This window comes from Rhizomucor pusillus (assembly GCF_041956525.1).
Source record: "Rhizomucor pusillus strain CBS 183.67 unplaced genomic scaffold VTP01scaffold_1, whole genome shotgun sequence".
NCBI classification, from domain to species: Eukaryota; Fungi; Mucoromycota; class Mucoromycetes; order Mucorales; family Lichtheimiaceae; genus Rhizomucor; species Rhizomucor pusillus.
In genome coordinates this window covers 450,606-473,895 of record NW_027192143.1, presented here as the reverse complement: position 1 = coordinate 473,895, position 23,290 = coordinate 450,606, and the positions used below count along the sequence as shown (strand labels likewise).

General features: G+C 43.2%; 10 protein-coding genes across 10 annotated transcripts; 6 read left to right on the top strand and 4 right to left on the bottom strand.

Moving 5' to 3' along the window:
- Window positions 1–54: 54 nt before the first annotated feature.
- On the bottom strand, window positions 55–3,169 carry VTP01DRAFT_214 (uncharacterized protein; the record flags this gene model as incomplete). The annotated part of the gene is made up of 18 exons (XM_069380568.1): window positions 55–304; window positions 354–572; window positions 645–1,057; window positions 1,117–1,201; window positions 1,265–1,308; window positions 1,378–1,491; window positions 1,551–1,668; window positions 1,732–1,847; window positions 1,909–1,965; window positions 2,021–2,074; window positions 2,141–2,230; window positions 2,283–2,351; window positions 2,412–2,479; window positions 2,544–2,647; window positions 2,712–2,746; window positions 2,811–2,895; window positions 2,961–3,033; window positions 3,097–3,169. 18 exons carry the CDS (start codon window positions 3,167–3,169, stop codon window positions 55–57), a joined length of 2,067 nt encoding a protein of 688 aa, XP_069244634.1.
- Window positions 3,170–3,885: 716 nt separating this feature from the next.
- On the bottom strand, window positions 3,886–4,296 carry VTP01DRAFT_213 (uncharacterized protein; the record flags this gene model as incomplete). Its single annotated transcript, XM_069380557.1, has 1 exon — window positions 3,886–4,296. The coding sequence occupies one exon, from the start codon at window positions 4,294–4,296 to the stop codon at window positions 3,886–3,888; it is 411 nt and encodes a 136-aa protein (XP_069244633.1).
- A 196-nt stretch (window positions 4,297–4,492) lies between these two features.
- Window positions 4,493–5,073, top strand: VTP01DRAFT_212 (uncharacterized protein; the record flags this gene model as incomplete). The annotated part of the gene is made up of 5 exons (XM_069380546.1): window positions 4,493–4,510; window positions 4,566–4,607; window positions 4,668–4,794; window positions 4,853–4,930; window positions 5,003–5,073. 5 exons carry the CDS (start codon window positions 4,493–4,495, stop codon window positions 5,071–5,073), a joined length of 336 nt encoding a protein of 111 aa, XP_069244632.1.
- A 47-nt stretch (window positions 5,074–5,120) lies between these two features.
- VTP01DRAFT_211 (uncharacterized protein) lies at window positions 5,121–9,577 on the bottom strand (the record flags this gene model as incomplete). The annotated part of the gene is made up of 22 exons (XM_069380535.1): window positions 5,121–5,312; window positions 5,365–5,529; window positions 5,590–5,825; window positions 5,881–5,938; window positions 5,995–6,072; window positions 6,139–6,233; window positions 6,289–6,451; window positions 6,506–6,569; window positions 6,624–6,939; window positions 6,991–7,061; window positions 7,117–7,392; window positions 7,451–7,565; window positions 7,620–7,677; window positions 7,738–8,028; window positions 8,084–8,352; window positions 8,413–8,542; window positions 8,602–8,622; window positions 8,680–8,873; window positions 8,931–9,103; window positions 9,156–9,192; window positions 9,245–9,283; window positions 9,373–9,577. 22 exons carry the CDS (start codon window positions 9,575–9,577, stop codon window positions 5,121–5,123), a joined length of 3,246 nt encoding a protein of 1,081 aa, XP_069244631.1.
- Window positions 9,578–9,632: 55 nt separating this feature from the next.
- Window positions 9,633–11,445, top strand: VTP01DRAFT_210 (uncharacterized protein; the record flags this gene model as incomplete). Its single annotated transcript, XM_069380524.1, has 2 exons — window positions 9,633–10,374; window positions 10,433–11,445. The coding sequence occupies 2 exons, from the start codon at window positions 9,633–9,635 to the stop codon at window positions 11,443–11,445; spliced, it is 1,755 nt and encodes a 584-aa protein (XP_069244630.1).
- Window positions 11,446–13,078: 1,633 nt separating this feature from the next.
- Window positions 13,079–14,362, top strand: VTP01DRAFT_209 (uncharacterized protein; the record flags this gene model as incomplete). The annotated part of the gene is made up of 1 exon (XM_069380512.1): window positions 13,079–14,362. One exon carries the CDS (start codon window positions 13,079–13,081, stop codon window positions 14,360–14,362), a length of 1,284 nt encoding a protein of 427 aa, XP_069244629.1.
- A 747-nt stretch (window positions 14,363–15,109) lies between these two features.
- Window positions 15,110–17,231, top strand: VTP01DRAFT_208 (uncharacterized protein; the record flags this gene model as incomplete). Its single annotated transcript, XM_069380501.1, has 6 exons — window positions 15,110–15,246; window positions 15,311–15,524; window positions 15,589–15,651; window positions 15,713–16,046; window positions 16,108–16,526; window positions 16,611–17,231. The coding sequence occupies 6 exons, from the start codon at window positions 15,110–15,112 to the stop codon at window positions 17,229–17,231; spliced, it is 1,788 nt and encodes a 595-aa protein (XP_069244628.1).
- Window positions 17,232–17,387: 156 nt separating this feature from the next.
- VTP01DRAFT_207 (uncharacterized protein) lies at window positions 17,388–17,992 on the top strand (the record flags this gene model as incomplete). Its single annotated transcript, XM_069380490.1, has 2 exons — window positions 17,388–17,717; window positions 17,801–17,992. 2 exons carry the CDS (start codon window positions 17,388–17,390, stop codon window positions 17,990–17,992), a joined length of 522 nt encoding a protein of 173 aa, XP_069244627.1.
- Window positions 17,993–18,608: 616 nt separating this feature from the next.
- On the bottom strand, window positions 18,609–22,189 carry VTP01DRAFT_206 (uncharacterized protein; the record flags this gene model as incomplete). The annotated part of the gene is made up of 19 exons (XM_069380479.1): window positions 18,609–18,956; window positions 19,021–19,108; window positions 19,174–19,279; window positions 19,340–19,397; window positions 19,463–19,555; window positions 19,608–19,738; window positions 19,801–19,888; window positions 19,956–20,077; window positions 20,139–20,260; window positions 20,330–20,487; window positions 20,544–20,800; window positions 20,859–20,932; window positions 20,997–21,163; window positions 21,223–21,382; window positions 21,446–21,567; window positions 21,627–21,700; window positions 21,763–21,889; window positions 21,954–22,025; window positions 22,085–22,189. 19 exons carry the CDS (start codon window positions 22,187–22,189, stop codon window positions 18,609–18,611), a joined length of 2,472 nt encoding a protein of 823 aa, XP_069244626.1.
- A 640-nt stretch (window positions 22,190–22,829) lies between these two features.
- Window positions 22,830–23,239, top strand: VTP01DRAFT_205 (uncharacterized protein; the record flags this gene model as incomplete). Its single annotated transcript, XM_069380468.1, has 2 exons — window positions 22,830–23,032; window positions 23,101–23,239. 2 exons carry the CDS (start codon window positions 22,830–22,832, stop codon window positions 23,237–23,239), a joined length of 342 nt encoding a protein of 113 aa, XP_069244625.1.
- Window positions 23,240–23,290: the final 51 nt, after the last annotated feature.

The following is a 23,290-nucleotide window of genomic DNA, read 5'->3' as shown; positions in this document are numbered from 1 at the left end:
CTAGGATAAGGGCTTAGATACTGTAAGAAAAAACATCTAAATGTTCTCGTATGCTTAATCTTTCTTTGGATTTGTTGCTGGCTTTGCTGTTACTGAGTCTTCGGCCTCCCAGTCTGCAAATCCTTCAGAGTCGTCATCGTTGTCCTCTTCATCTCCTTCTTGGGCGATAGCAAATCGAGTGGGCGATTTTTTGATATTCTGTGCCTTGTTATCATTATTATTGTCGCGATGATGATGGTCGCGCTCTTCATTTGAATAATCCTCAGCGGCAAACAGAGTAGGCGTCTCAACAACCAATTCATCCCTAGGATACTGTTAGAACCGTAAAAACCAAAACTTGAGTATTTACTTACAATTCATTTGTATCATCTTGGTCATCCAGACGCAGCTTCGTCCGCTTGGAGCGACCACCGCGTCCTAACAGCCGTCCCAAAAGTCCACTGCCAGCGGTGTGGCTGCCACGACGCGCACCAGGTCGAGAGTATCCTTCTCTCGCTTGCTGTCGAGATCGGTACCAACAGTAACCTGCTAAACCAGCAAAGAGGATTACGACAATCAGGGCGGACGTACCCCTATTGAAACCAAAAGAAACGCAAGATCGTCGTTTAGAAAACATATTATTGCTATCCACTGTACTTGCTTACCAACTGTAGTATTTTGCCCACTTATCTTCGCTGCTAACGTCAGGCTCTTCTTCTACAGTCTCATCCTCGTTCTCATCCTCCTCCTGCTGTTGCTGTTGCTGCTGTTGCTTCTTTCCCTTTTCTTCTTCCTTTTCTTCCTCCTCCTCGTTTTCTACAACAGGTGGTTTGCTCTCGTTGCCGCCAGTCTCCACCGGCTGCTCATTTTGGGATACTGCGCCTACTCGACTAGTTTTGCCGTTCACTTGGTTGTTGCCTACTCCCATAAATCGGTTGATCATATCCAGAGTTTCTATAGGACGATCGTAAGGAAGCATATGGCTTCCATTCTCGACAACAACAAATGTCAGGTTACGTGCTTCTGTGTACGTTCCCACTTTCTTGTCGTCAATGAACCAGTCAAGAGTGTTGCTGGACTGTGCTCCGTTTTGTTAGTCCAAGGAATCAACAACATTTAGTAAACTTATCAACTTACAGATAATCCTTTGCCTCCGTTCCAGGACATGTTGCTTAACAGATACTCTGTACCCAGCACATTGCATATAAGATCTTGGTCGCCGCTGGTGATGAAACAATACAGTCAGTCTCCTATTCTGCAACTAACGTTTGTCCGTGCGATATACCTGAACAAAAGCACAGGGATTTCTTGCAAGATATCAGGCAAAAGCTATAGTCAAGAACGGTCAGTTCCTTGCGAATAGAGAAAAGTGTTTGAAAAGATTGATAGATTACTTACAGCATATGAAGGGTCGCTGGCGTCATCTCTCAGTCCAGTAGAAACACCGCGGGAGCATTCGACCCATCCAAGTTCTTGCTTTTGAGCATTTACAGCCGCAACAAGCTCTGGTGTCTTGTTTCATTACTTTAATTGCCTATATTCCTTGGCAACCGAGAATTCAAATTACATACCCTCAAGTACTTTGTGACATCTTCCAACTCGTATGGCCAATCCATGCCGCACGAGGGCATCTTTTCGTTCTTCATGCGGATATCATATTGGTTTATACAATACTTGACGCCGTCCTCCCTTTAAGTTTCAATGTTAGCTGAGTTTGTTCCTTTTTCCGCTGGAAATATGGCCTTGACATACTCATGCACGCTTGCGTCAATAATAATATCCAGTATCTGCTCACATTCGCTAACGTGTATACGCTCTCCGCGTTCAAGCGCTCGGTGGCATCGGTCTAGTTCATCGAAAGCGTATTCCTAAATATCCATTGTCAGATGGAACCATCACATACCCGTTGGTTTTACATAAACTAAGTACCTTGTACTCTGCAGATAGCAGACCTTTCAATACGGCGAAGTCATAATATGCGTCATACTAACAACTCAAGCATGAATAAAAGTAAAAGCATGGAATACATTAGATAGCATACTTGATGCTTAGGAGATATCCAGCCATTGCCAATAGCCATGCCCTTTAGATTATACTAGCAGATGAGACAACTGAAGTCAGTATAGTCCATCGCTGGGAAGTATTTCTAAATCAAGCGTACCTTTTTCTCTCCATCATTGTTAATCTTTAACATCCTTGCTGCAAAGTACGGTATGTATGTGCCAGCGAAACTCTCGCCAGCAAGGTACATCTAACCATTTACAGTCAGTTTCAAGGTTGGTCCCTGTCATATGTTAGCTTACATCTTGCTCCTGATAATCTGGGAAGATATCAAAGAATTTGTCTAAGAAGATCGTAAATTCCTCGGCAATCTACAGACGTGTCAAATTCCAGATATTTACAATGGCAGCAATTAGATAGCAAGAACAGACCTGTGTCATGTTTCTCAAATAGCCCATTGAGTCCACAAAGCTAAAACCTGTACCAACAGGTTGATCCACTGTCGTAGACAGAAGTCTTTGTTAGAATAGCAAATGTAGTTGTAGTTCGTGTTAAACCCGTACGAAATACAATGGTTGCATGATCTTGCCATCCGCCTGCACTGATGTTGAGCGACAGGTCTGGGTTTACTCGATACGGTCCGTTTTCAAGGAAAAGGCCGTCCATACTGTAAATGTAACATTCAGCGTTGGCAAAAAGGAAGAATGTACGGGGGCATTGCTTATGCTTACCTTGAGCATCCAGGTCCTCCATTGAGCCAGATAATCTGTAACAAATATTATTGTCGATAACGGAGATCTCTATCTAATGTTTTGCAATTGAATGATTACCAATTTCTCGGCCTGTGTTTTGTGAGCCTGTTCTATCATCCAAAAGAACAAGTTGCCGTTGGTTTCGGGTGACACTTCAATATGCCTAGATAACAGAACGTATTCGGATTACCAAACTGTGAAACGACTGCGCCTTGGTCCTATTCTTACCCAGCATATTGCGATATACTAGTTAGCTCTGTGTCAGGTAGACCAGGCAACGCTGTAACTTTGTAGTCGTCGGCTACAAAAACTGAGTTAGTTCCTGTATAGTTGTCACCAAGGTAATCGATCGACAATGTCGTACCAGTTTCCGCGGCCGTCAATGCTGAGAAGCCGGTGAGGCCGAGCAGGCCAAGCACCGAGACGCGTCTCCACATTCTATTGATGAATAGCCTGAATGGGCAAAGGGTGGACAAGGAACGAGATAGCGAGAGTAACGGAACCAGATATAGGTAGACAACTCAGACAGCTTAGAGTACGAAGAGCACGCTACATTGCAGACAATTGTGAGCCTCAGATTTCATTTGCAAGTCTCTATACACTTTACGCTGCTCACATTCAGAGTGACAGTTAAATCGAGTGTTCCGTCGTTGCCGCTGCAAACAGATTCTTTTTTGGCACCCGTTCCTTGCACGCTCAGTAGCAACGAATAAAGACCAAAAATGGCAGGTGACGCTTTTCGGTGCAGTTCAGACAGACGATGTAGTACCGGACCACTGCAAGTCAGCTGACGGATTTGGGAGTCTATCCACACGGCACAGCTGGTCACGTTTGACACTGACTTCAGCTTCGCTTCCCCTTTCTCGTACTTCGTATATTCGCGTAGACAGCAGTATAATCGAGTACTGCGAGCAGAGATTTTTAATAAAACTGTAGGTGATGGATAACATATATATATATATATATTTCAAGAAGTTATGTAAAGTTATCAAGAAAATAACAATGGATATTCGTAAATTTACGCGCTGTTGAGGCGCAGGGAGAAGGATGAAGGAGGAGAAAGCATAACAGTTGCAGCTAAAGGAACAGGGAAGATACACGCCTTGCATTTACAATTTCCATATTGGCTCATGTATACAAACATTAAGGAGATCTATGCAATCATTCTAAATGGCTTTTCGGCTGCTCTCTTCATGCGCATGAGCCAATTTCCCAGCATCCGGTTTTGAGAAGACGAAGAAGAAGAGCGAATGGCGGAATGGCCAGGACGAGCGTTGCCGTTGGATACCAGAGGAGCAGGCGACGTGACGACGATGGAGACAGGCCGAGGCAAAGACGACACGTTCTTGCGCAAAGTCGATGTACACGAGTGCCGCCGTGTTAAAAGCGGTGGCGGAGGAGGAGATGGAGTCGTATTGTGCTGGTCTCCGTCCAAAAGACATTCCGCTGGCCAGTCAAACGGAGACGGCGGCTTTCTGCTTGGTGTGCATGATAGCTTTGGTGTCGGTGAGGCTGACGGAAACACTAGCAATGGAGACGGTGTCGATAGCGGTGTGTAATTCATGAGAGAAAAGAGAGGAACAACAACGAAAAGACGGTGGAAAAAAAAACAAAGAGCGTATATAGCAAAAAAACTACTGCTGGAAAGCCGTACAAGGACGGTACAGGGGCGGCGTACGCGTGTGTGGCACGAGGGGCCAAAATCAGCAGAGTCGGGGCAAATGCCAACACGCTACTACGTTACCTTAAGCTTTTGCCCAATGGATAAAACAGACGAGGTAAAACCTTAACCAGATGCTTACTTAACATCCACGGAATTGACGATGGGAACAGAATAAGTTCAGCAAAGACAACACTGAGAGACTGATTCGCGAGGTAAATTAACTCATTCCTTGTTACAACGCAGTGATCCAGAAAATTCATTGCCTGTACCAGACCATCGAGGCAACTCTTCCACCAGACACGCAGTATCAACACAAGCAAGTTCCAGAATGGACTTCCCAGATAATTGAGGGATGCCTGAAGAAACTCAAAGAGTCTAACAAAAACTACAAGTATGTTGGTAAGGTTTCAATGTAGCTTACATTATTATGCTGTTCCTGAATTATCGGGTGTTTCAGTTACTTGCGTTATTATGCAGAGAAGCGGTGGTGGATTTTACGCTGGAAGCACTGTCTACTGGGACAGCGCACACGATGGTAAGCGAGCAAGTCCTACCGTGATGTGCTCTTGTACCAACTCATCTCTTTTTCGAATATTATCGATAATAGGCAGCGCAACCTACCAATACGAATCAAAGAATTTATTTGCAATTGTCAACGTCTTTGCTCTCAGTGTATGAAAATACATAGAACATGGAAAAATCTATGTCTCTTGCATGTGTTTGCTTTATGCACATATCTCATAGGAGAAATCATTGAGAGATTTCAATTCGAGTTCAAAACCAAGAGATGAAAAGCCTTGCTGAATTTCTTGAGCTTTGGTCGGCGAGCTGACAACGACGATGTTGCATGTTCCAGGTCTAAACATGTTGACAAAGTACTTGTTCAACACGCGATGCAAATCATCGAGCGTCGTAGCCTACAAAGGAATTTAGCACGTTTCTTGCATAATTCTGGGAATTGACTTTTACCTGTATAGCAGACAGCAAGGTTCGGTTGTACGAAGCAGGAACTTGCTTGAGTACCTGGTTCACAAACGACTGCAGTGCTGCGCGCTCCATTGTATTTTCCCGAGCGACGAGACTGTATATAACAGCGCTCTTAGCTCCATCAATTGCCGATGGCTCGATTTCCATCTATGCACGCAGAACTGTCAATCTTTTTCTGTCATTATCTGTACAACCAAGCCAGCTGACCTGTTTGTTCACAAGTTGGTCAGTGACAGATTTCGCTTGTGCAAATGCCTTAAAAGTGTCAGGTGATTGATAAATTGTAAAGCTGATCAACCCGGCTTCAACGTCGGTGCTCAGGAAGCAAGAATACGCTAGACCTTGACCACGAATAAATTTCCAAAAGATACCCTCCATTGTGTCAAGCAACTCGGCCATAACAAGGAGAGCAGGAATATCTGGATCCTCAAAACTGCTTGGACCTTTGCAGCAATAAAGTCAGCATCAACCGCGTGCGGCCCATGATGTTTGCCTCACCTTTAATAGTGTGTAGTGAAAAGGAATTTTCAATCGACGGCAAGTTGACAAGGACTCCCTGAGACGTTGCATGAGAAAATGATAATAGATTATCGCACGTTGCTTTAAGCTTACAATTTTTCCAGGTTCCTTTCCTGCTGCATTGAGAACCTGCTGTGCTGCTACAACTGGAGCGAGTGTTCTTTGTGGTTTCTAAACAAGAAAGTTGAGTTAAGTAAGACATGAAAATACTTAATCGCTATCCATCTCAATAGTCACCATTTTCGAGCAAAGACCAGCAAATGAAGATCTGGGCGTGCTTAATTCCAAAATATTTCCGGAAACATGAATGCGGATGTTATCAGGATGGCAGACTATATGATATACTGTTAAGTAATCTTAGCCGCTGTGCATTCGATTCATACTCACGTGCTGCGCGGAAGGCGTTCAGATCATTCAAGACTGGTGTTGGATCCTCGTCGAGTTTTTTGACTACCTCTTGCAAAAAGTTGGCCTGGAATAGAATATTGCGTGCAGTGTTGATAGATTTCTTGACATCAAATTGCAGAGCACGCATGACCGCTTGCACCATCTAGTTTTGTAAAGTCAATGTAGTTCTCTAATAAATTGAATGCAAGCAACATACACCGTGACCATCGCGCTTAGACTGAGGGATATCATTCAAAATTTGTAAAGCGACGATTCGCACACTAAGCTATTTGTAAGTAGAAAGAATTTGGTAGAACTACGTACTATACGCTTACCGTTCTGCAGTAAATTGGGTGTTCCACAGTATATCTTGTAACCATTGGATACCTTTGTCGTATTTCGAAGCGACAGTCTTGAAGGTAAGGACGAGCATCTCTCTGAACCCGCAACTCGTTCCCAAACTGGCGTCGTATTCGATAAGGTCTTCTCCGAGAGTCTTGACGACATCTTCGTAAGGGATTAGTTGGTCACCTTTTTGAATCGGAAGCGAAAATATAGTCTTGAGAAGTAGGCGTGTGTATGGCAACAAGTGCGAAGGCACTGAAGATGCACTTATATGCGCAGTGGTTTTGACGAAGCGTGATTTGATATCTGATCATTCTGGTTAGACAACGTCCAAGAACTTTCCATCAAGGCACCTACGGTCGAACTGGATAAATAATGGCACATCCGTCTTGTTATCCTTGTCTACATATTGTTGCACAGCATTGTTGCTAAAGCAGAATTGAGAAAAATGCGATGGTTTGCGTTAGAACCAGTTTTGCTTACATGCTACCATCAGCATTGTTCCTTGCAGTAAGAACGTTGATAAAATTGATAGAAGAGACTGGAGGAATGGTGAAGTTTTCAAGAATATTTCTGGGCAGAGCGACATCGTTTGCCGCCATTGCCTCGTCGAGCTTCTTTTGCATCTCCTGAAGCTTTTTCTCTCCAAGATTACGACGCTGCTGCTCAATTCGTTCCTTCTCCTCTTTGGAAAGCTTCTCTGCAAATTCAGCGGATGGACGGCCGTAGAGAGTAACATGGGGAGGGTCCAAGTACCATCTGAAAATTCACTATATATTAGGATATTACAAATGTAATAACGGATTCTTTATCGCACCTCTTCAGAACATCGAGCCAGTCAGATTTTGTGTATTTGGCTAGCTGGTTCAGATACTCTTGATCTTTTACAGAGTCTTTGAGATCGCGTCCATCAGGTTCGCCGTAAAGGAAATCTGCAAAAATCGCAATTAGTTGCAACGACGATGCTGTAAGTTTATTCTACGAACCTGATATGCAAATAGCTGCCGCAGTATCGTGAGCATCCGTTTCAATACTGTCCAGAAGCTAGTATCAATGGCTTGTTAATGTGCAAAATTGACGATAAACTCGAATGCTCTGCATTACCTTTAGCATTTCCTTCTCGATAACAGTTGACATACGTTGCATGTCAATATCTTCTTCGTCGACAATTCGGCGCAAAAGTTCGAAAAAGTGAACAGGAAATTCTTCCAATTCTTCAACAGGGACGTTTGACGCTGTCAAAATTAAGGTCGTTTTGAGATGGTCCATAGTATGAAAGTCTATGTCTGTACAAAGAGGTTCCTCAATTTCTACAAATTCCTTTTGCAATACAGCGACAGGAGATTCCGTCAAATAGACGTCCAGCACTTCCAAAGCTTTAATTTGCAAATAGTCCTACGGATCGTTTTTAGAACTTGATTTCCCAAGTATATTCCAGGCTCGTACTTACATGGCATCTTGGACCGTTCCACGCTATCAAAACTGTACCCATGGATTCATCTTCGTCTGGAAACAGTACTGTCTCCTCTATGCTTTTCTCAAGATTTGGAAAGTTGCCGGTCTCGATCCACGGTCTTTGCATTGCAGGCAGTGGTCCTTTGCTCAAAATTTTCTGTTCCACCGGGTCTAGAGCTTTCAATACTAGTTCATGATCCACAGTACCAGTAATAATAAGACAAAGATTGTCCGGTCGATAATAATTTTTATGGTAGTCACGAACTGCAAAAATTAGAACTGCTTTTAGTTATCTACTATGCATCATCTATCTTTCAACCTTACTTTTATCGACGGAAAGTTCTCTCAAACGCTCCATTAAACCACCAGTTTCTGATCTATAACCGCAATTTTCTGGGAAAATAATGCGTCGCATCCGCAGATGTATGCGATCATCGCCTGTATTTTGACAACCCTAATAAAGTAGCTTAGCGTCGTCTGATCCAAATATGATCCGTGTTAACAATTACGAACCTGCATTTCACTATACACGACCTATTCCGAGATATCTTTTAATAACGATCTCAAAATCACGGTAATTAGTGCACTTACACCTAATGAAGGCAATCGAATTAATAATTTTTCATATGAGGCAAATAATCCACACTTACCAGCATCCTCTCCTTTTCCATTAATATGATGAACTTCAGTGTGATATCCACTTTCCGTCAAGGTTGGATACAAGATATGGTCTACGTAGATGGGAAGTAGTCTCAAAAATCCATCACTGCCAGCGGTGTTAATAGCTAGAAAGGGACACATTAGCACTGCTCTATCATTACATAGACTTATGTAGTCCATACTGTAACAAGTATGATCGAGGTCTGTCCAAGCATTTGTTCCTTGTGCAATCGCTCTGTTTGCCAGAGAATCTAATACGCCCTGCAGATGATATATAATTAGCTCAAAGTTAAGAACACGTGAGAGACTCTGATGCACCTTGTATGGAAACTGTTCACTGCCAAGGAAAATCAAGCTGGGGATGCGTTTAGATATTCAGCAATCATGCTTAATCTTCTTTTACTCACTGCTCTAAAGTATGCGGGCATCCATAATCATCAAAACCTGCATAAAGGATAAATATATGCCGAGTATCTCTAAATTACATTGCACATACATTCGGTTGCCAACGTAAAGTAACCGTTTACGAGAGGACCTAGGGAACATAATGTGAATACAGGATCGATCTCGGCGATAGGTAGGATCGTCCGGAGCAGAGATCTCGAAGCAGATCAAGATACACACCTTCAATGTCTGCAAGGACGACTGTCAAACCAGTCTTATCGCTGCAATATTTGGTGAAGTTTATTCCATAATCAGTGCTGATTTTGCAGAGCTTTTTAAAATTGCTCTCGTTCGTATTGCCTGGCATACTGAGCGGGAAGAGTTGACGCGTTCTCCGTGACAAGTAGGACTCGGAATGAGTCCGATCCGCCTGTTTGTCACACATCTGTGAGACTCAACTCGTCCCTCGGGGGAAACGCGTACCGTCAACTTTTCCTTTCATGCTCCATCCTCCTTCCAAACGCAAATCAGAGCAAGGACAGTTAACGCCGGTAGAACGGGCTCGTGTCAGAACGGGATCTGCATCTGCTGCAACCCGAGCTCGGATGGAGATCCTAGCCCGCAATTACGAGATTGCTATTGAGAACTTGACCAGTCATCTCCTGTCATTTCCAGAAGATTTTAATGCTCTTAACTGCCGCATAGCAGCCTACAAACGCGCTGGAAGACTCGAAAATGCTCTAGAAGATGCAAAAGCACTCCAAAGATTGAATCCAGGTTCTGCCAAAAGTTACATATGGATGGCAGAAATTCATTTAGCAAGAAGGCAATACGAAAAAGCATCTGAAGCACTGGTTTTTGCCTTGGCGAATGTTTCCGATAAAAGCCAATTATATTGGAGATTACAAGAGCTTGCTTTTATAGTATCTCGACGGCGTTTCGATTTTCTCCACACTGTGCCCAACGAGATATTGACATGTATTCTTTCTCAGCTCAGTATCCAAGATCGCATTACTCTCCTCGATGTATCAAAGGCATGGAGACAATATTTGAATAATTGGATAGACTTTTGCGGATGCACTGAATCCCGGTGTGAGGCCTCTCTGGATCAAGAATACATCGTCGAATATCTTAAAAAGGGCGGTCGTGGTATCCGTAGATGCTTTTTATTCACGGATGCATTGGATGTTATTGAAAAAGAGTACATAGTCAAAAATCAATGTTGCTACATAGAGGAGCTGAGTAAGTGTTCATTGCCAACATCATTGTTAGCTTTTTACTCACACGAAGACGTGGAAAGCAATCGAAGATTATCCAGAGCAGGATTCCAAAGATTTGACAAGGAAATCTTTGACAAGGACTTTGGAATTTTTAAGCAGCTCGCTGACCAGCTTGTCGTTAGAATATTGCAGTCTGTCTCTGAGCTATATAATGGAGGTTGTACTAGATACCTGCACTAATTTGACACAGCTACGATGGGCGACAACAGACGATAATGCGCACGCTTATGATCGTCCATCATCCATGGAAGCTGCTATGAGCGAACCCACCAAATTGGAGTATATTTGTATGGACGCCATTATCAGGAAGAGCAGAGATGAGGTTCATCCACTTGAGCTTTTACTGCGTCGATGTCCAAAGCTTCGGCATTTGGAACTGCGTTCAGTGACCGAGAAGAACGAACCAGATTTAGAGCTGGAAGCCATACGTCGATATTGTCCCTTTATCCAGTGTCTTCATTATCATGACGATTTTTCAATGACCTGCAATCCATTAGCGGAAACTATGTATCCAGCTTCATTGCCGGGATTACGTGAATTATGCATCAATTGCAGCGCAGAGACTGTTGTAAAACTGTTGAAATCCGCAAGATACACCTTGCAATCACTATCGATTACAACGGAAGCGCTTTCGACAGAAGCATTTGAATGCCTTTCGACAATAGAAGCATTGGAACGGCTTCATATCAAAAACAGTAAAGATCTTGACGACAACTTATTGGAAACATGGAGCAATAGTTTCAAAAGATGTCTTTCAGCCTGTCATAACCTTCGCGTGCTCGATCTATGTAAAGTGGAATTTGTGACGGACGATGTTTTACTATACTTGCAGCACTGCAAGATGCTTCGCGAACTTAACATGCTTGTATTTGTAAACCCGTCCGACAGAGGAATCTTACGCCTTGTAAACAGTCTACCGAATCATACGACTATCCGGATTCACTTTTCGAGTGGCGGTCACTACGACAGATCTGTCTTACAGGAAATTTCAGCTGCATTGGAGTCTCGAGGAGGCTACTTTCGTTACGATTGATACCATAACAATAAACCCCAAGTCAAGACGCTTGGCTTTGAATACCGTTGGAAAAGGCTAAACGGCTTGTTGCCAAACAACTTTTATTGAAGCTCACCAAATATTATCGAAAGTTCCTGGAAATCGAGAAAAAGAGACCTGACCTTCTGAGCAAATGTAGACGCGTTCCTGACAGTAATTTGCCTGCATAAAGTACTACGATATTAATAGTTGATGAAACACGAGTATAATCCTTCCATTCATAATTGCCGATCTGCCGATTAATCTATTACTCGCAAGGACTATCAAAGAGGAGATGGACCCTTAAACGTGGATGCTTAGGCGTTGGCGGTCATTGCATGATGCAGATTCACAAACGTACATGATATTTCTCATTCTAGTCCCGAATATCCATCTTTGGCACGAAGCGCCATTTTAGACACCATGATATGCAGAGTTTGAGCCACTATCTGCAAGATATTGGACTATTAGCTGGATATACATACGGGATTTATCGGAAATACCATGATACATATTTACTCGAACTACATATCAACAGCTGTTATCTCTGTCGTCAACTTCTCCTTCATCTTATCACTAAGCGAGAGGTCGACTTCAAGCAAGATATCAGAAATGCATTATGCATAGTTCCCTCGTGCAGTGAAAACTCAAATGGATTCAAAGTTCTAGCAATGCTGTAAGAACATGCCATACTCGATAAAGGCATACTTTCCAATAAAATAAAGCACGAATAATTGTGTAGATACAAATCGGATGCTATAGTTGCTTTATGGAGGCATTATTGCCTTGAAACTCAAATGGCGACTGAAATGCAAGAAGCATATGATTCTTCTATGTAAAAATAGTGTGTGTTACTCTGTTGTCATCCCGCCCAATGCATTTCATGTTTATATGGAGCAATTAGTGGCGCTGCATCCAGCAAAACGATCTAGAACAACTAGATAAGCCGCAAAATTATCCTACTTCAGCTATACAAAGCACACTTTCAGCTTTCGTAAACAAAAATTGGAGCAACTAGGCATTGAGTTCAGATATGTAGCAATAGCTTAATGTTAGTATAGATAGCAATGGAAATTCAATTGACGCCATGTTGTACCCGCAAAAATAAAGTTGGTTACCTCGTACCTGGCTTGTACAATATGCGCTTGATCGCTTTAACGTTCGTCGGAAAGCCACAGTTAATGCATTGAGAGTGATACTGGAATCCTTCTTTTTTCGCGACTAAAATTCCATTTCAGAAAGCAAGTAAGTTATCGGAGTTGTCAATGAGGCATTTGTACAGCGTTTTACCGATCTAAATGACTGTATTCGTGAGAAAGTGGAAAGAGTGGTGTTATGCATTAGATGTTACAAGTTCATGCCATAGGTGACACACACAATTTCTGCCTTTTTATGACTTTGTCTGTTTAATCAATATGGTAATACACCCCGCGGTCCAAGGCAGTACCCAGTCTTGCAAACACCCTTTCCAGGTAAAATCATACAATTATGGACTCTAACGTTTTTCAAAATGTCAATTTTGCAGACGGAACGGCACACAGATCTTCTAGTGGCCCGGGCCAAACTGCGTAGATCCCTTTTTCATATAAAACCAGCCGGATGCGAGACTCTGAGACCTCATCAAATCCTCAACATGCTCTTCTCCAAGATCTCCTCTGCAATCCTTTTGACCGCTGCTTCTTTTGCACTTACCAGTGCTCGCCCAGTATCCAAGCAATCTGATGCCGATGACAAGCTATTGGCTCTTCCCTTGACATCCGTCAACCGCAAATACTCTCAAACCAAACACGGACAGCAGGCTGCCGAAAAATTGGGCGGTATCAAGGCGTTCGCTGAGGGAGATGGTTCCGTTGATACACCTGGCTTGTACGACTTTGACTTGGAGGAGTACGCCATTCCAGTTTCCATCGGTACTCCTGGACAAGACTTTTATCTTTTGTTCGATACCGGCAGTTCCGATACTTGGGTTCCCCACAAAGGCTGCGATAACTCTGAGGGCTGCGTTGGCAAACGCTTCTTCGATCCTTCCTCTTCTTCCACCTTCAAAGAAACCGACTACAACCTGAACATCACCTACGGTACCGGCGGTGCTAACGGTATCTACTTCCGAGACAGCATTACTGTCGGCGGTGCTACCGTGAAGCAGCAAACTTTGGCTTACGTCGACAACGTCAGCGGCCCAACTGCTGAGCAGTCTCCCGACTCTGAACTCTTCCTTGATGGTATCTTCGGCGCAGCCTACCCTGACAACACTGCCATGGAAGCCGAATACGGAGATACTTACAACACTGTCCACGTTAACCTCTACAAGCAGGGCTTGATCTCTTCTCCTGTCTTCTCTGTGTACATGAACACCAACGACGGTGGCGGCCAAGTTGTCTTTGGTGGCGTCAACAACACCCTTCTCGGAGGAGACATTCAATACACTGACGTTTTGAAGAGCCGAGGCGGCTACTTCTTCTGGGATGCCCCTGTCACCGGTGTCAAAATTGATGGATCTGACGCTGTCAGCTTCGACGGCGCCCAGGCATTCACCATCGATACCGGCACCAACTTCTTCATCGCACCCTCCAGCTTTGCCGAGAAGGTTGTAAAGGCTGCACTCCCCGATGCTACCGAGTCGCAGCAGGGTTATACTGTTCCTTGCTCCAAGTACCAGGATTCCAAGACCACCTTCAGCCTTGTTCTGCAAAAGTCTGGTTCCAGCAGCGATACCATTGACGTCTCGGTTCCTATTAGCAAGATGCTTCTTCCAGTCGATAAGTCGGGCGAGACTTGCATGTTCATCGTACTTCCCGATGGCGGTAACCAGTTCATTGTTGGCAACCTCTTCTTGCGCTTCTTCGTCAACGTTTACGACTTTGGCAAGAACCGTATCGGCTTTGCACCTTTGGCTTCCGGATACGAGAACAACTAAAGGAATACTCCCTGTTCCCGACTTATCTACGTGTTACGGTACTGTATCTCTATCTTTACTTTTTAACTGTATTCAATAAATTATCTTGTTGTACTTTTACATGACTTTTGCGCTTGGTTAGCTCTTTGAAAGCATCAATGTCACATTTTTTTCTCAGACAACGAGGCACTTTTGCACTTTAGTCTGCCCGTATGCAAGTCGCAAAAGCAGCTTGACCTAGCTGACGGTATCATCCGTCAAGGATAAAAAGATCGCAACTTAGTAGACAATTCTGAAACATTTCAACAATGAGCAAACAAACTTTGTTGGACGCATATATAACTCTGCCAAATATGAGATAATATATTCAAATGAACTCTCAAGTTGACAGGGAACTGGTGAGAGCCGATTAATGACTCACTCTTCAGTTGGAGAAAAAAAGTACTCATCCATTGCCTACAGCAAGCAAACAATTGATGAAAAACAAAAATTATTGTGTAATTGCATAAAGAAAACGAAGAGATCAATAAGTCGTACTTGAGAGAATCAATTGACAAATTTGTGAATAATGCCTTCAGACGCTTATCCCTGGTGGAAAATGTTGGCGTCGGAGTCCAGACATCCTCTGTACTTTAGCCCAGGGCGACCTTTTCTCTTTTTTTTCTTGATTTTCTGTCTGAATCCTTCGATATTTCTTTTTACTGTACACTTCTGTTCGTATCATACCTAAACAGACAGAACAATCGGACCAGTCTATCCAGCACCAATATGATAAATGTGGAGGAAACCCATTCGACGTTGCAATCGAGTATAGCCGACAATGAATACAATAGTCTTGCTGCTCCAGCGCATAAAAAGGGAAACCACCAAGGCGGCATACCAGACTTTGTAAAGAAGTTGTTTTGGTAGTATAACGTGATCTCCCAATGTACCTGATTGCGCCAGATCTAATTTGCCACTATTCATCAGCATGCTTGAGGAATGCGCGTATCCGCATATATTCTGCTGGGGCCCGAAAGGGGATACTTTTGTTGTCAAAGATCCGAGCGAGTTCTCCAAGGTCATTTTGCCCAGTCATTTCAAGCACTCGAACTTCTCAAGCTTTGTTCGACAACTTAACAAGTACGACTTCCACAAGGTCCGAAACCCCGACGATCGACGACGGCGTGTATATGGCGACCAGGCAAGTTATTTTGCATGTGCATATCGCTTCATCCATGGATTGGAAATGCTCACACTCTGCACAGGCATGGGAGTTCCAGCATCCGAATTTCAAGATCAACCGAAAAGACCTCCTGGAGGGTATTAAAGTAAAGTAAACGGGATATGAATATGTAAATAGCAATGATCTAAATATATTTTCGTCTCCAGAGGAAAGCTGCCGGAAAAATCGCAGCAGCACGTCAAGCTGGATCGGGTATAACCGATGCCAACGTCCGTTCATCGTCAGAGAATAACGAAAACCGACAGTCATCCTTGATAGCAGCATCCTGCGACTTTGCTGCAATGGCCGACAAACTGCAGGACCAGGTCCAGCACCTTCAAAAGGTGCAAAATTCGATGGAAAGACGTTTGCAAGAATGTGACACAAAATACACAGCAGTCTTGAATGCGATAAATCAATTCCGCGCCAATTTGGCAGCACAAGATGAATTGGTTAGGGACATTGCACAACGCGTTACCAAAGGCAATATATCGACAGATGGTAAAACAAAAATCACGTATTTAATTACAGCGCATGCATTTGTTAACATTTTGTGATCCAGGTTTCGAGTTGATGGGCTCCAGCGAAATGAAAAAGCTTCTGGAGACTTATCAGAGTGTTTCTGAAGCCAACAATGGTCAAATTCAACGAATGACGCAGATGGTTGAACAAGCACAAATGAACGCTGATGGATACCAAGTACAACCTATCAAACAACAGAACCACGATTTTGCTGGACCAAATACGTTACCAGTTTCCGGAATCACTAATATAGCTGTCCCGCAACTGATTCCGCAGCCAAAAATGACTGGAACCGCCTGGTCGATACCACCGAGAGTCCTAGTCGTCGATGACGATCTTATCTTCCGTCGTCTGTCAACAAAGTTACTGCAGGTTGCTGGATGCACCATTGACGTAGCAGTTGATGGCCTCGAAGCCATCACCAAATTAGGCTCAGGCTCCTACGACCTTGTGTTGATGGTATGTATAGCATTACAATCTCGGCGGTTTCCCCATATTTCCCTGCAGATCTTTTCTCATTTTGATGAAACCGAACCTTTATAGGATATAATGATGCCAAAACTGGATGGTATATCAGCCACGCGAAACATTAGACAGTATGACACGTGGACACCGATCATTTCCATGACAGCAAACACAACAGATCAGGATGTGCACGAGTATATCCTATCTGGCATGACAGATATCCTGCCCAAGCCTCTAGATGAGCGGACATTACGCAAACTACTTGAGCGTTACTGTGCACATTTAAAGGCAGTTAGGCAAAACTATATCAATGATCTCTCGTCTTTTCAAGGAAACGACAAAGGAAAACAATCAATAACACTACGAAATGACCAGGCAGCTTCGGTGGGACCTGGCTCTATGTTGATAAACTTTCAACCTAGTATACCTTCGCAACCGACTACAGACCAACCTATTGCAGCACCGCCAGTTATCATATCATCATCGTTCATTGACTCCATGCCGTCTCAATCTATCCCCCAAGCAACAACTCAGCAACAAAATACCCGTCGATGGCAAGTTTTTGTAAATAGCAACAATAACCACGGCAATGTGTCTGCGATCGAGGAGGTTGGTGAAACTTACCACTCGAAGCGCGCGCGCCTTTCACCTGCAGCCAATACTACATCAGCGACAACAGCTACTACATCTACAGATTAAACTTGAAGCTTTTTCTTATACTTTCCAATCATTCTGTATAGTCCATGCTCCTTGCCCGACCCCTTTCGTTTTTCCAAAAGCCTAAAAATGGTAAAGCTTGATTTCCCGATCAATGCCTTTTACTTTTCTGCTTGTCCAAACTAATCGCGTACACAAATGACGCTTGGTGGTCAAAGTAGCGAATCTAAACCTCACAGCGACTATCTTGGTGCTCCTTTACCTGCCACTGCTATGTCTCTAAATCGTAACTCGTTTGATCCTTCAATTCCTACTCACAACGCACCATCCATGCCAAATTCTGGAACGGACTCCATCGTGTTTGACAATGTTCAAGCAGAAGATGATGACGAAGACGACGAGGGCCATAAGAAGACACCGGCGAAGAACAAGCATGCTGGTCGACGCAAAATCAAGATCGAGTACATTACAGACAAGACCAGACGCCATATCACGTTTTCTAAACGCAAAGCAGGAATTATGAAGAAGGTAATGGCTTCAGTGACCAGTGAAAAATTGACGAGTTCCGCAGCAGCAATAGCAGCAGCAGACTGATATTCACCTTGCCACAGGCGTATGAGTTGAGCACTCTGACAGGAACTCAGGTACTTCTTTTGGTCGTATCAGAGACAGGGCTCGTATACACATTCACTACACCGAAACTCCAACCTCTCGTCACGAAACCGGAAGGCAAGAACCTTATACAAGCGTGCTTGAATGCTCAAGATGGGCCCGGTGAAGAAGAGTCTTCCTATGCAAGCTAAACGAACATCTATATCTCGGTAGACCACGCAAAATTTTATCTTTGAATGTCATCAACCCTGTTCCACGAGCTTCTTTCAATATTAAGGAAGCATCAGAAAATATGGAGAGAACAATCAAGGGGAAAGAACAATGTATAGGATACCCGTTTCTTTTTTTTTTTTGAAACTGTTTGTTTACTACCTTCCAAATATGTATGAAAAAAGAAACGATGCAGTTTAACTAGTCTCCTTTGTGTGTCTCCTCGAATTAAATATCTGTAAAGCTTTGAGATAGTCCCTTTGTTTCCAATGGTATAGGCCATGTATCGATGTAAGAAGACTTTTAGGAGCTCCTACGTGACAATTACAATGTCAATTGAGATTCAGTGTATTACAAAGCATTTCTGACGATTAACGACGGGCAGATGTTACTTCCATTTTTGGAAGGAGCGTATCTTCCACCTTTTTCGAAAGCTAGCGTCTAGTGTGCGTACGGGATATTTGATAACCAAACTGCTTGATATACGCAAATATTATACTGGTTGCGTTCGCATTATGCCTCAGCACATTGCAAGATAGCATTGAAATCAAGAAAAGGGTAAAACAGGGCTAGTACATTGAAGACGACAAAAAAAGTTTACAGTTCCCTCAAATAATGTACATTTGGCAGTTTGGACTCTGAGGATGCCCTCATGGTTACACTGGCGCTGCCTGATGCCATGATTGCTGCATGAAGCAACAAAGGCGATGGCGACAAAGTTGCAGCTATTACTTCATTAGCAATGATCTGGACAGTGTAGGTGCCCCACTGCCGGTTGATGGCAGATGCAACTTGCTGCGCATCCTCTGTCCGTGTATCTAGGGTAAACTTAATCTCGTGTTCGTAATCAAGCCAGAGTCTGCCAAAGCTTTCAGTATCCAGTCGTGGTATCTCTTCAAAGCTGTCATCCAACTCCAATGCCATCAAACTGGAGACTAAAGATTCCTGGTCATTAAAAGTTTAGCAAGTCCAGAAATTTACGCTGTTGCAAATACTTTAGGCATCTTACCTGATTTCCTCGCCATGCAGCGTTACGGGATGGCTCCATACTCGGGCTTAAAGCTCTTGATGATGCCGCTGATATCTGCATAGACGGACTGTATAGTATGTGAGTTTGATTAGGTGACGGGAGCAGTCAAACGACGCTTGCATTCGGTATTACCTTTGCAATTTAGAACTGCTCCGTATGAGAGGCCCAACTGTGCGTTTACTTGCCCAGTGGCTAACTTCCTTGATAGTCTCTAGAGGACCTTTTGGATATGCTCCTGCTACATCAAGTTTGAGTATGCAAGGACATCGTGCATATTGTATTTTACAAGTTGACTTACAGCTAGCAGATTCGGCGTAGCGTCCAGGTATTTGTGGTCTGTTAGGATTGGCATAGAGCTACATTTGCAGAATTTATGAGGGGTTGGCGAGCAGGCTTTACGATTAGAAACTCCAAATTATACCTTGAGAGGTTCCCGAGAGATGCTGCTATTTGCATTGGAAATTATTTTTTCGAATTCCCTATCTTGAATCATGTCATTCAATTCTTTGGAAATCTACTTTCTCCTGTTAGCATCCTCCATGCACATAGTTGAGCTGCTTACGCACATGCTGGAGTTCTAAGGAAGATGATCGTCGGATGATGTCTGCAAGGATCGGTTCCATATCTGTCAACCAAATCTTCGATCTACTCATACAGTTTTTGGTCGCCTCCAAACCGCATAGTAACAGGTGCTCGTCTATATGTAGACTCGTCAGTTCGCTATCCAGATATTTACTATCGGGCGCTATGCAGTCATACCGTTTGTACCAGAAACCCATTTCAAAAGTTGATGCATGATATCCCCTTCAGAGTGTGACGCGGATAGGTATCCATATTGGCCAAGATTCTACAAATATATTTCTGACTAAGCTATCCAGACGGTCTCATGCAACTTTACATATTGTGAAGATTACCTGAAGTGCTAACTCGAGTAATATTGGGTCAAGATCGCCAACAGCGTTGCTCGATAGAACCTTGTAAAATGCATCAACGGCAATATCACGCAGACAAGTATCTTCCACTTCATTCTCCAAAGCTATAAAAGTGATCAAGGTTAGTGATTTGAGGGCAAAGCATACACGTAAAATATCTCGTACTTTCTCGTATATATTGGCAGGCTTTTGCAACTTCGTGGCTGCCACGCATATTGCGGTTCGTGGCTGCTATGGAAGAAATCATTGTACCTATAGTCCATGGATTCTTGCGAGGTTCCGCCGCTGTTTACAATGAGTTAAAGATTTCAAGCGAGAATCAAGTGGCGCAAATGTAATCCATGTAAAAAGGATATTTTTCTCCAATTTTGTGCAGAAGCCAGGTAGCAATTTCAGTATTTAACGATGGAGCTAGCTTCGATGTGGTTCTCAAAGCTTCAAAGATTTTCTCAGAGATTTTACACAATTTGTCTGTATCCCCATCGCTCGATACATTGTCTAAAAGTTTCAAAGCCTTTGATGCATTTAATACGATGCTGCCTTTTTGCGTAATTCCATATTTTTTTTTACCTTTAGAACAACAGTCTCGTCATCTTTTCCTTGCTCCACTGCATTTGCTAAGAGCACCCCATCTTTCCAATCGTCGTGCCACAGCGAAAATGGAACACACTCAAGTCCCCGTAATCCAAGATATTTGAGATTGTGATTCGCCGACGATAAAAATCTATCGAGTATGGAAAAGGGATCGTTTTCTGTGGTGGATATCATGCTTTCCAAGAACAACGTATCCATACTGCTCAAAAGCCTGATACATTCGAGGATAATGCCTTCAATGCAAATAAATAAACTGATCGATTAGAAACATTTGTATAGCATTCGGTTTACCGTAGGCTGCATCCACTTTGCGTTCGACTTGAGTTAGCGCCTGAACCGCGATGGCATAAAGCTCTTGCTGAGAACTATATACGCAAATATGCATCACATGTTGTCTATGACCATCCTACGCAACATGTCTTGACTTACCCTAAACCGTGGTAAAGATAGGAACAAAATATCTGCAAAATAGAGACTTGTGCCCAAGGTGCCGGTACTCCGTGGTAAAAGTTGGAGCGATGAATACGTCTTTCCAATATCTGGTTCATAATCTCAACAAAAATTGGAATCAACTCCTCGTAGTTCTCTGCATCTTTCTACAAGTAGCGTGTGGTTAGATGTTATGGAACAGTCCAAAATTATCATGCCTACTTGCCGAAATAATTTGCTTCCATACGGACAGTGCAGTAAAGACCACGCTTACATCCTTGTCCAGCAAAGCCTTCTTTAACTCTGGTATCACCACCTTTGAACTTTCAGGTATGTATTGACTAATGCAGAACAGCGCCGCCACAGCTTTCCTCCTGACTATCTGCCTACAAGAATTTGGTAGTTTTCATGTGATTTAAGAAATTCAAAACAACCGTAGCACGCCTTACTTTGGGAAGTCCGTACATGACAAAACGCTTGGTAACACAGCTTCCTGCAATTCTTTGTGATCAATGTAACAAACTGCTGTTAATGCACAGCATCTATCTTCATAATCCGCGCTCTTGAGATCCTGGTTAACAATGGTGAGAAACGTGCAGTTACAAGGATGAGATCCATACGAAGACTTACTCGTATCAGTGTGTTGATCCACAGTATTCCAACTTCATCTTGCGGTTTGAAGAACAGAGTGCATGCCAGATATGCTTGATTCAGAGCAATAAGCAAATGAGAATAGTCAAATCCAAAGTCTTTAAGGACATTGTACCAACTTGTCGCTGAGCGCGCGTTTCGGCGCTCCGAGAAGACATTATGGCATATATCGTTCCAAAGTCCACCTCGTACCCGAGCATATGACAGTAAATGAGCCGCATGAAAAAATCATTCATCCGTGCCTGGTCAGAGAATGGAAATCATTTAGATATCGGTGTGATTTGCACATAGTTTCTTAAAAATTACCGAAGATATATCAGGCAGCCCAATATGATCCGCAATATCTTTCAGCTCTTGAGTCACGATGGAATGTTCCTCCTGCCATGACTGCTGTTAGATCTCCACTGTTCCAAATATGTTCCTTCAGGGACAATTACCGCCTTGCTATTTGCATCAGCCAGTCGCTTCACAAAGTGGTAAAACTCTGTGCTCTGCTTTGAAGCAATGAACTCAGAGCTTAGTAAAGACTTGATTCCTGCCATGGAGAGTCAATGGACAGAAGCAGTACGACTATCCCAACCGGAGTTTCTGTTGCCTTCATGCATTATTGCTCGTCGTTCGGCGCGCGCGATTTTTAAGGCGAGTTACAATATCCTATTATTCTATTGTATGAAATTACAGTTTTCCTTAGCGTCAAAGGTCGATCGTTGAATGTGATCGATTGAGCATATGAAGAGAACCTCAATACTGCTTTGTGTTACTGTGGCAGCATCAGATTGCAGCACGTACCTTATTCACATTGGCTTGTTCTAAGCAATGCCAGCAACAGCTCAGCACGTTTGTTTCGAATATGGTAACTACCTGAGTTGCACAAGAAAAGGAAAAGGCTTTGCCAAAGCTATTCATACAAAGCTCGGTATCTAAGATGTATGGTTTTAAAGGCAATTATGGCTCAAATATATCGATCTACAAAGCTTAACTACACCGTAAAGTCTCAACTAATCTAAACAGCATTATACAGCCGGAGTGAGAGCATCGGAATCACAAGAATGTTTTCGTTGCACAAATCCGCAGTAGGCTTTCAGAACAACTCTTTGGGTTCCCGAATCCCAGCATATAAAACCTAAGTTCGTTAAAGCTTTTGACTGAATTAATTCAGGTCTGGCCTATTTGGTGACGACAATGATTAAAATGATGCTCAGCACATGGGCTATCACGGCACTCGTGCTATCTACCTGCGTCTTTGCCGGCGAACTAGTTCCTATTTCGCCCTATCCTGATGCACGGGTTTTCAAAGGATACCAGTATGAATGCCCCTCGGCTAAAGTCATGCTGGCAGACAAATGGACTTTGGAGACGACCACACCGTATCCTCTAGAGCGAGCGTATGGCATTCTTGTAGATGATACCGTTACTTTTTCGACCCGAAATTCGAATCTAATGATACGCAAAGTAACGAAATGTGGGCCTACAATACCTCAAGCAAAGAATGGAAATATTTGAACCGAATACCTTTTGTTTTCAGTGGACCTTTGCGTACTTGCAACAAGGGCAATAAGATATATACCATTGGTGCTTACGATGGATATTAAATCAATATCATACTCGTTTACAACGTTGAAAGACAAGAATGAGACAAATCT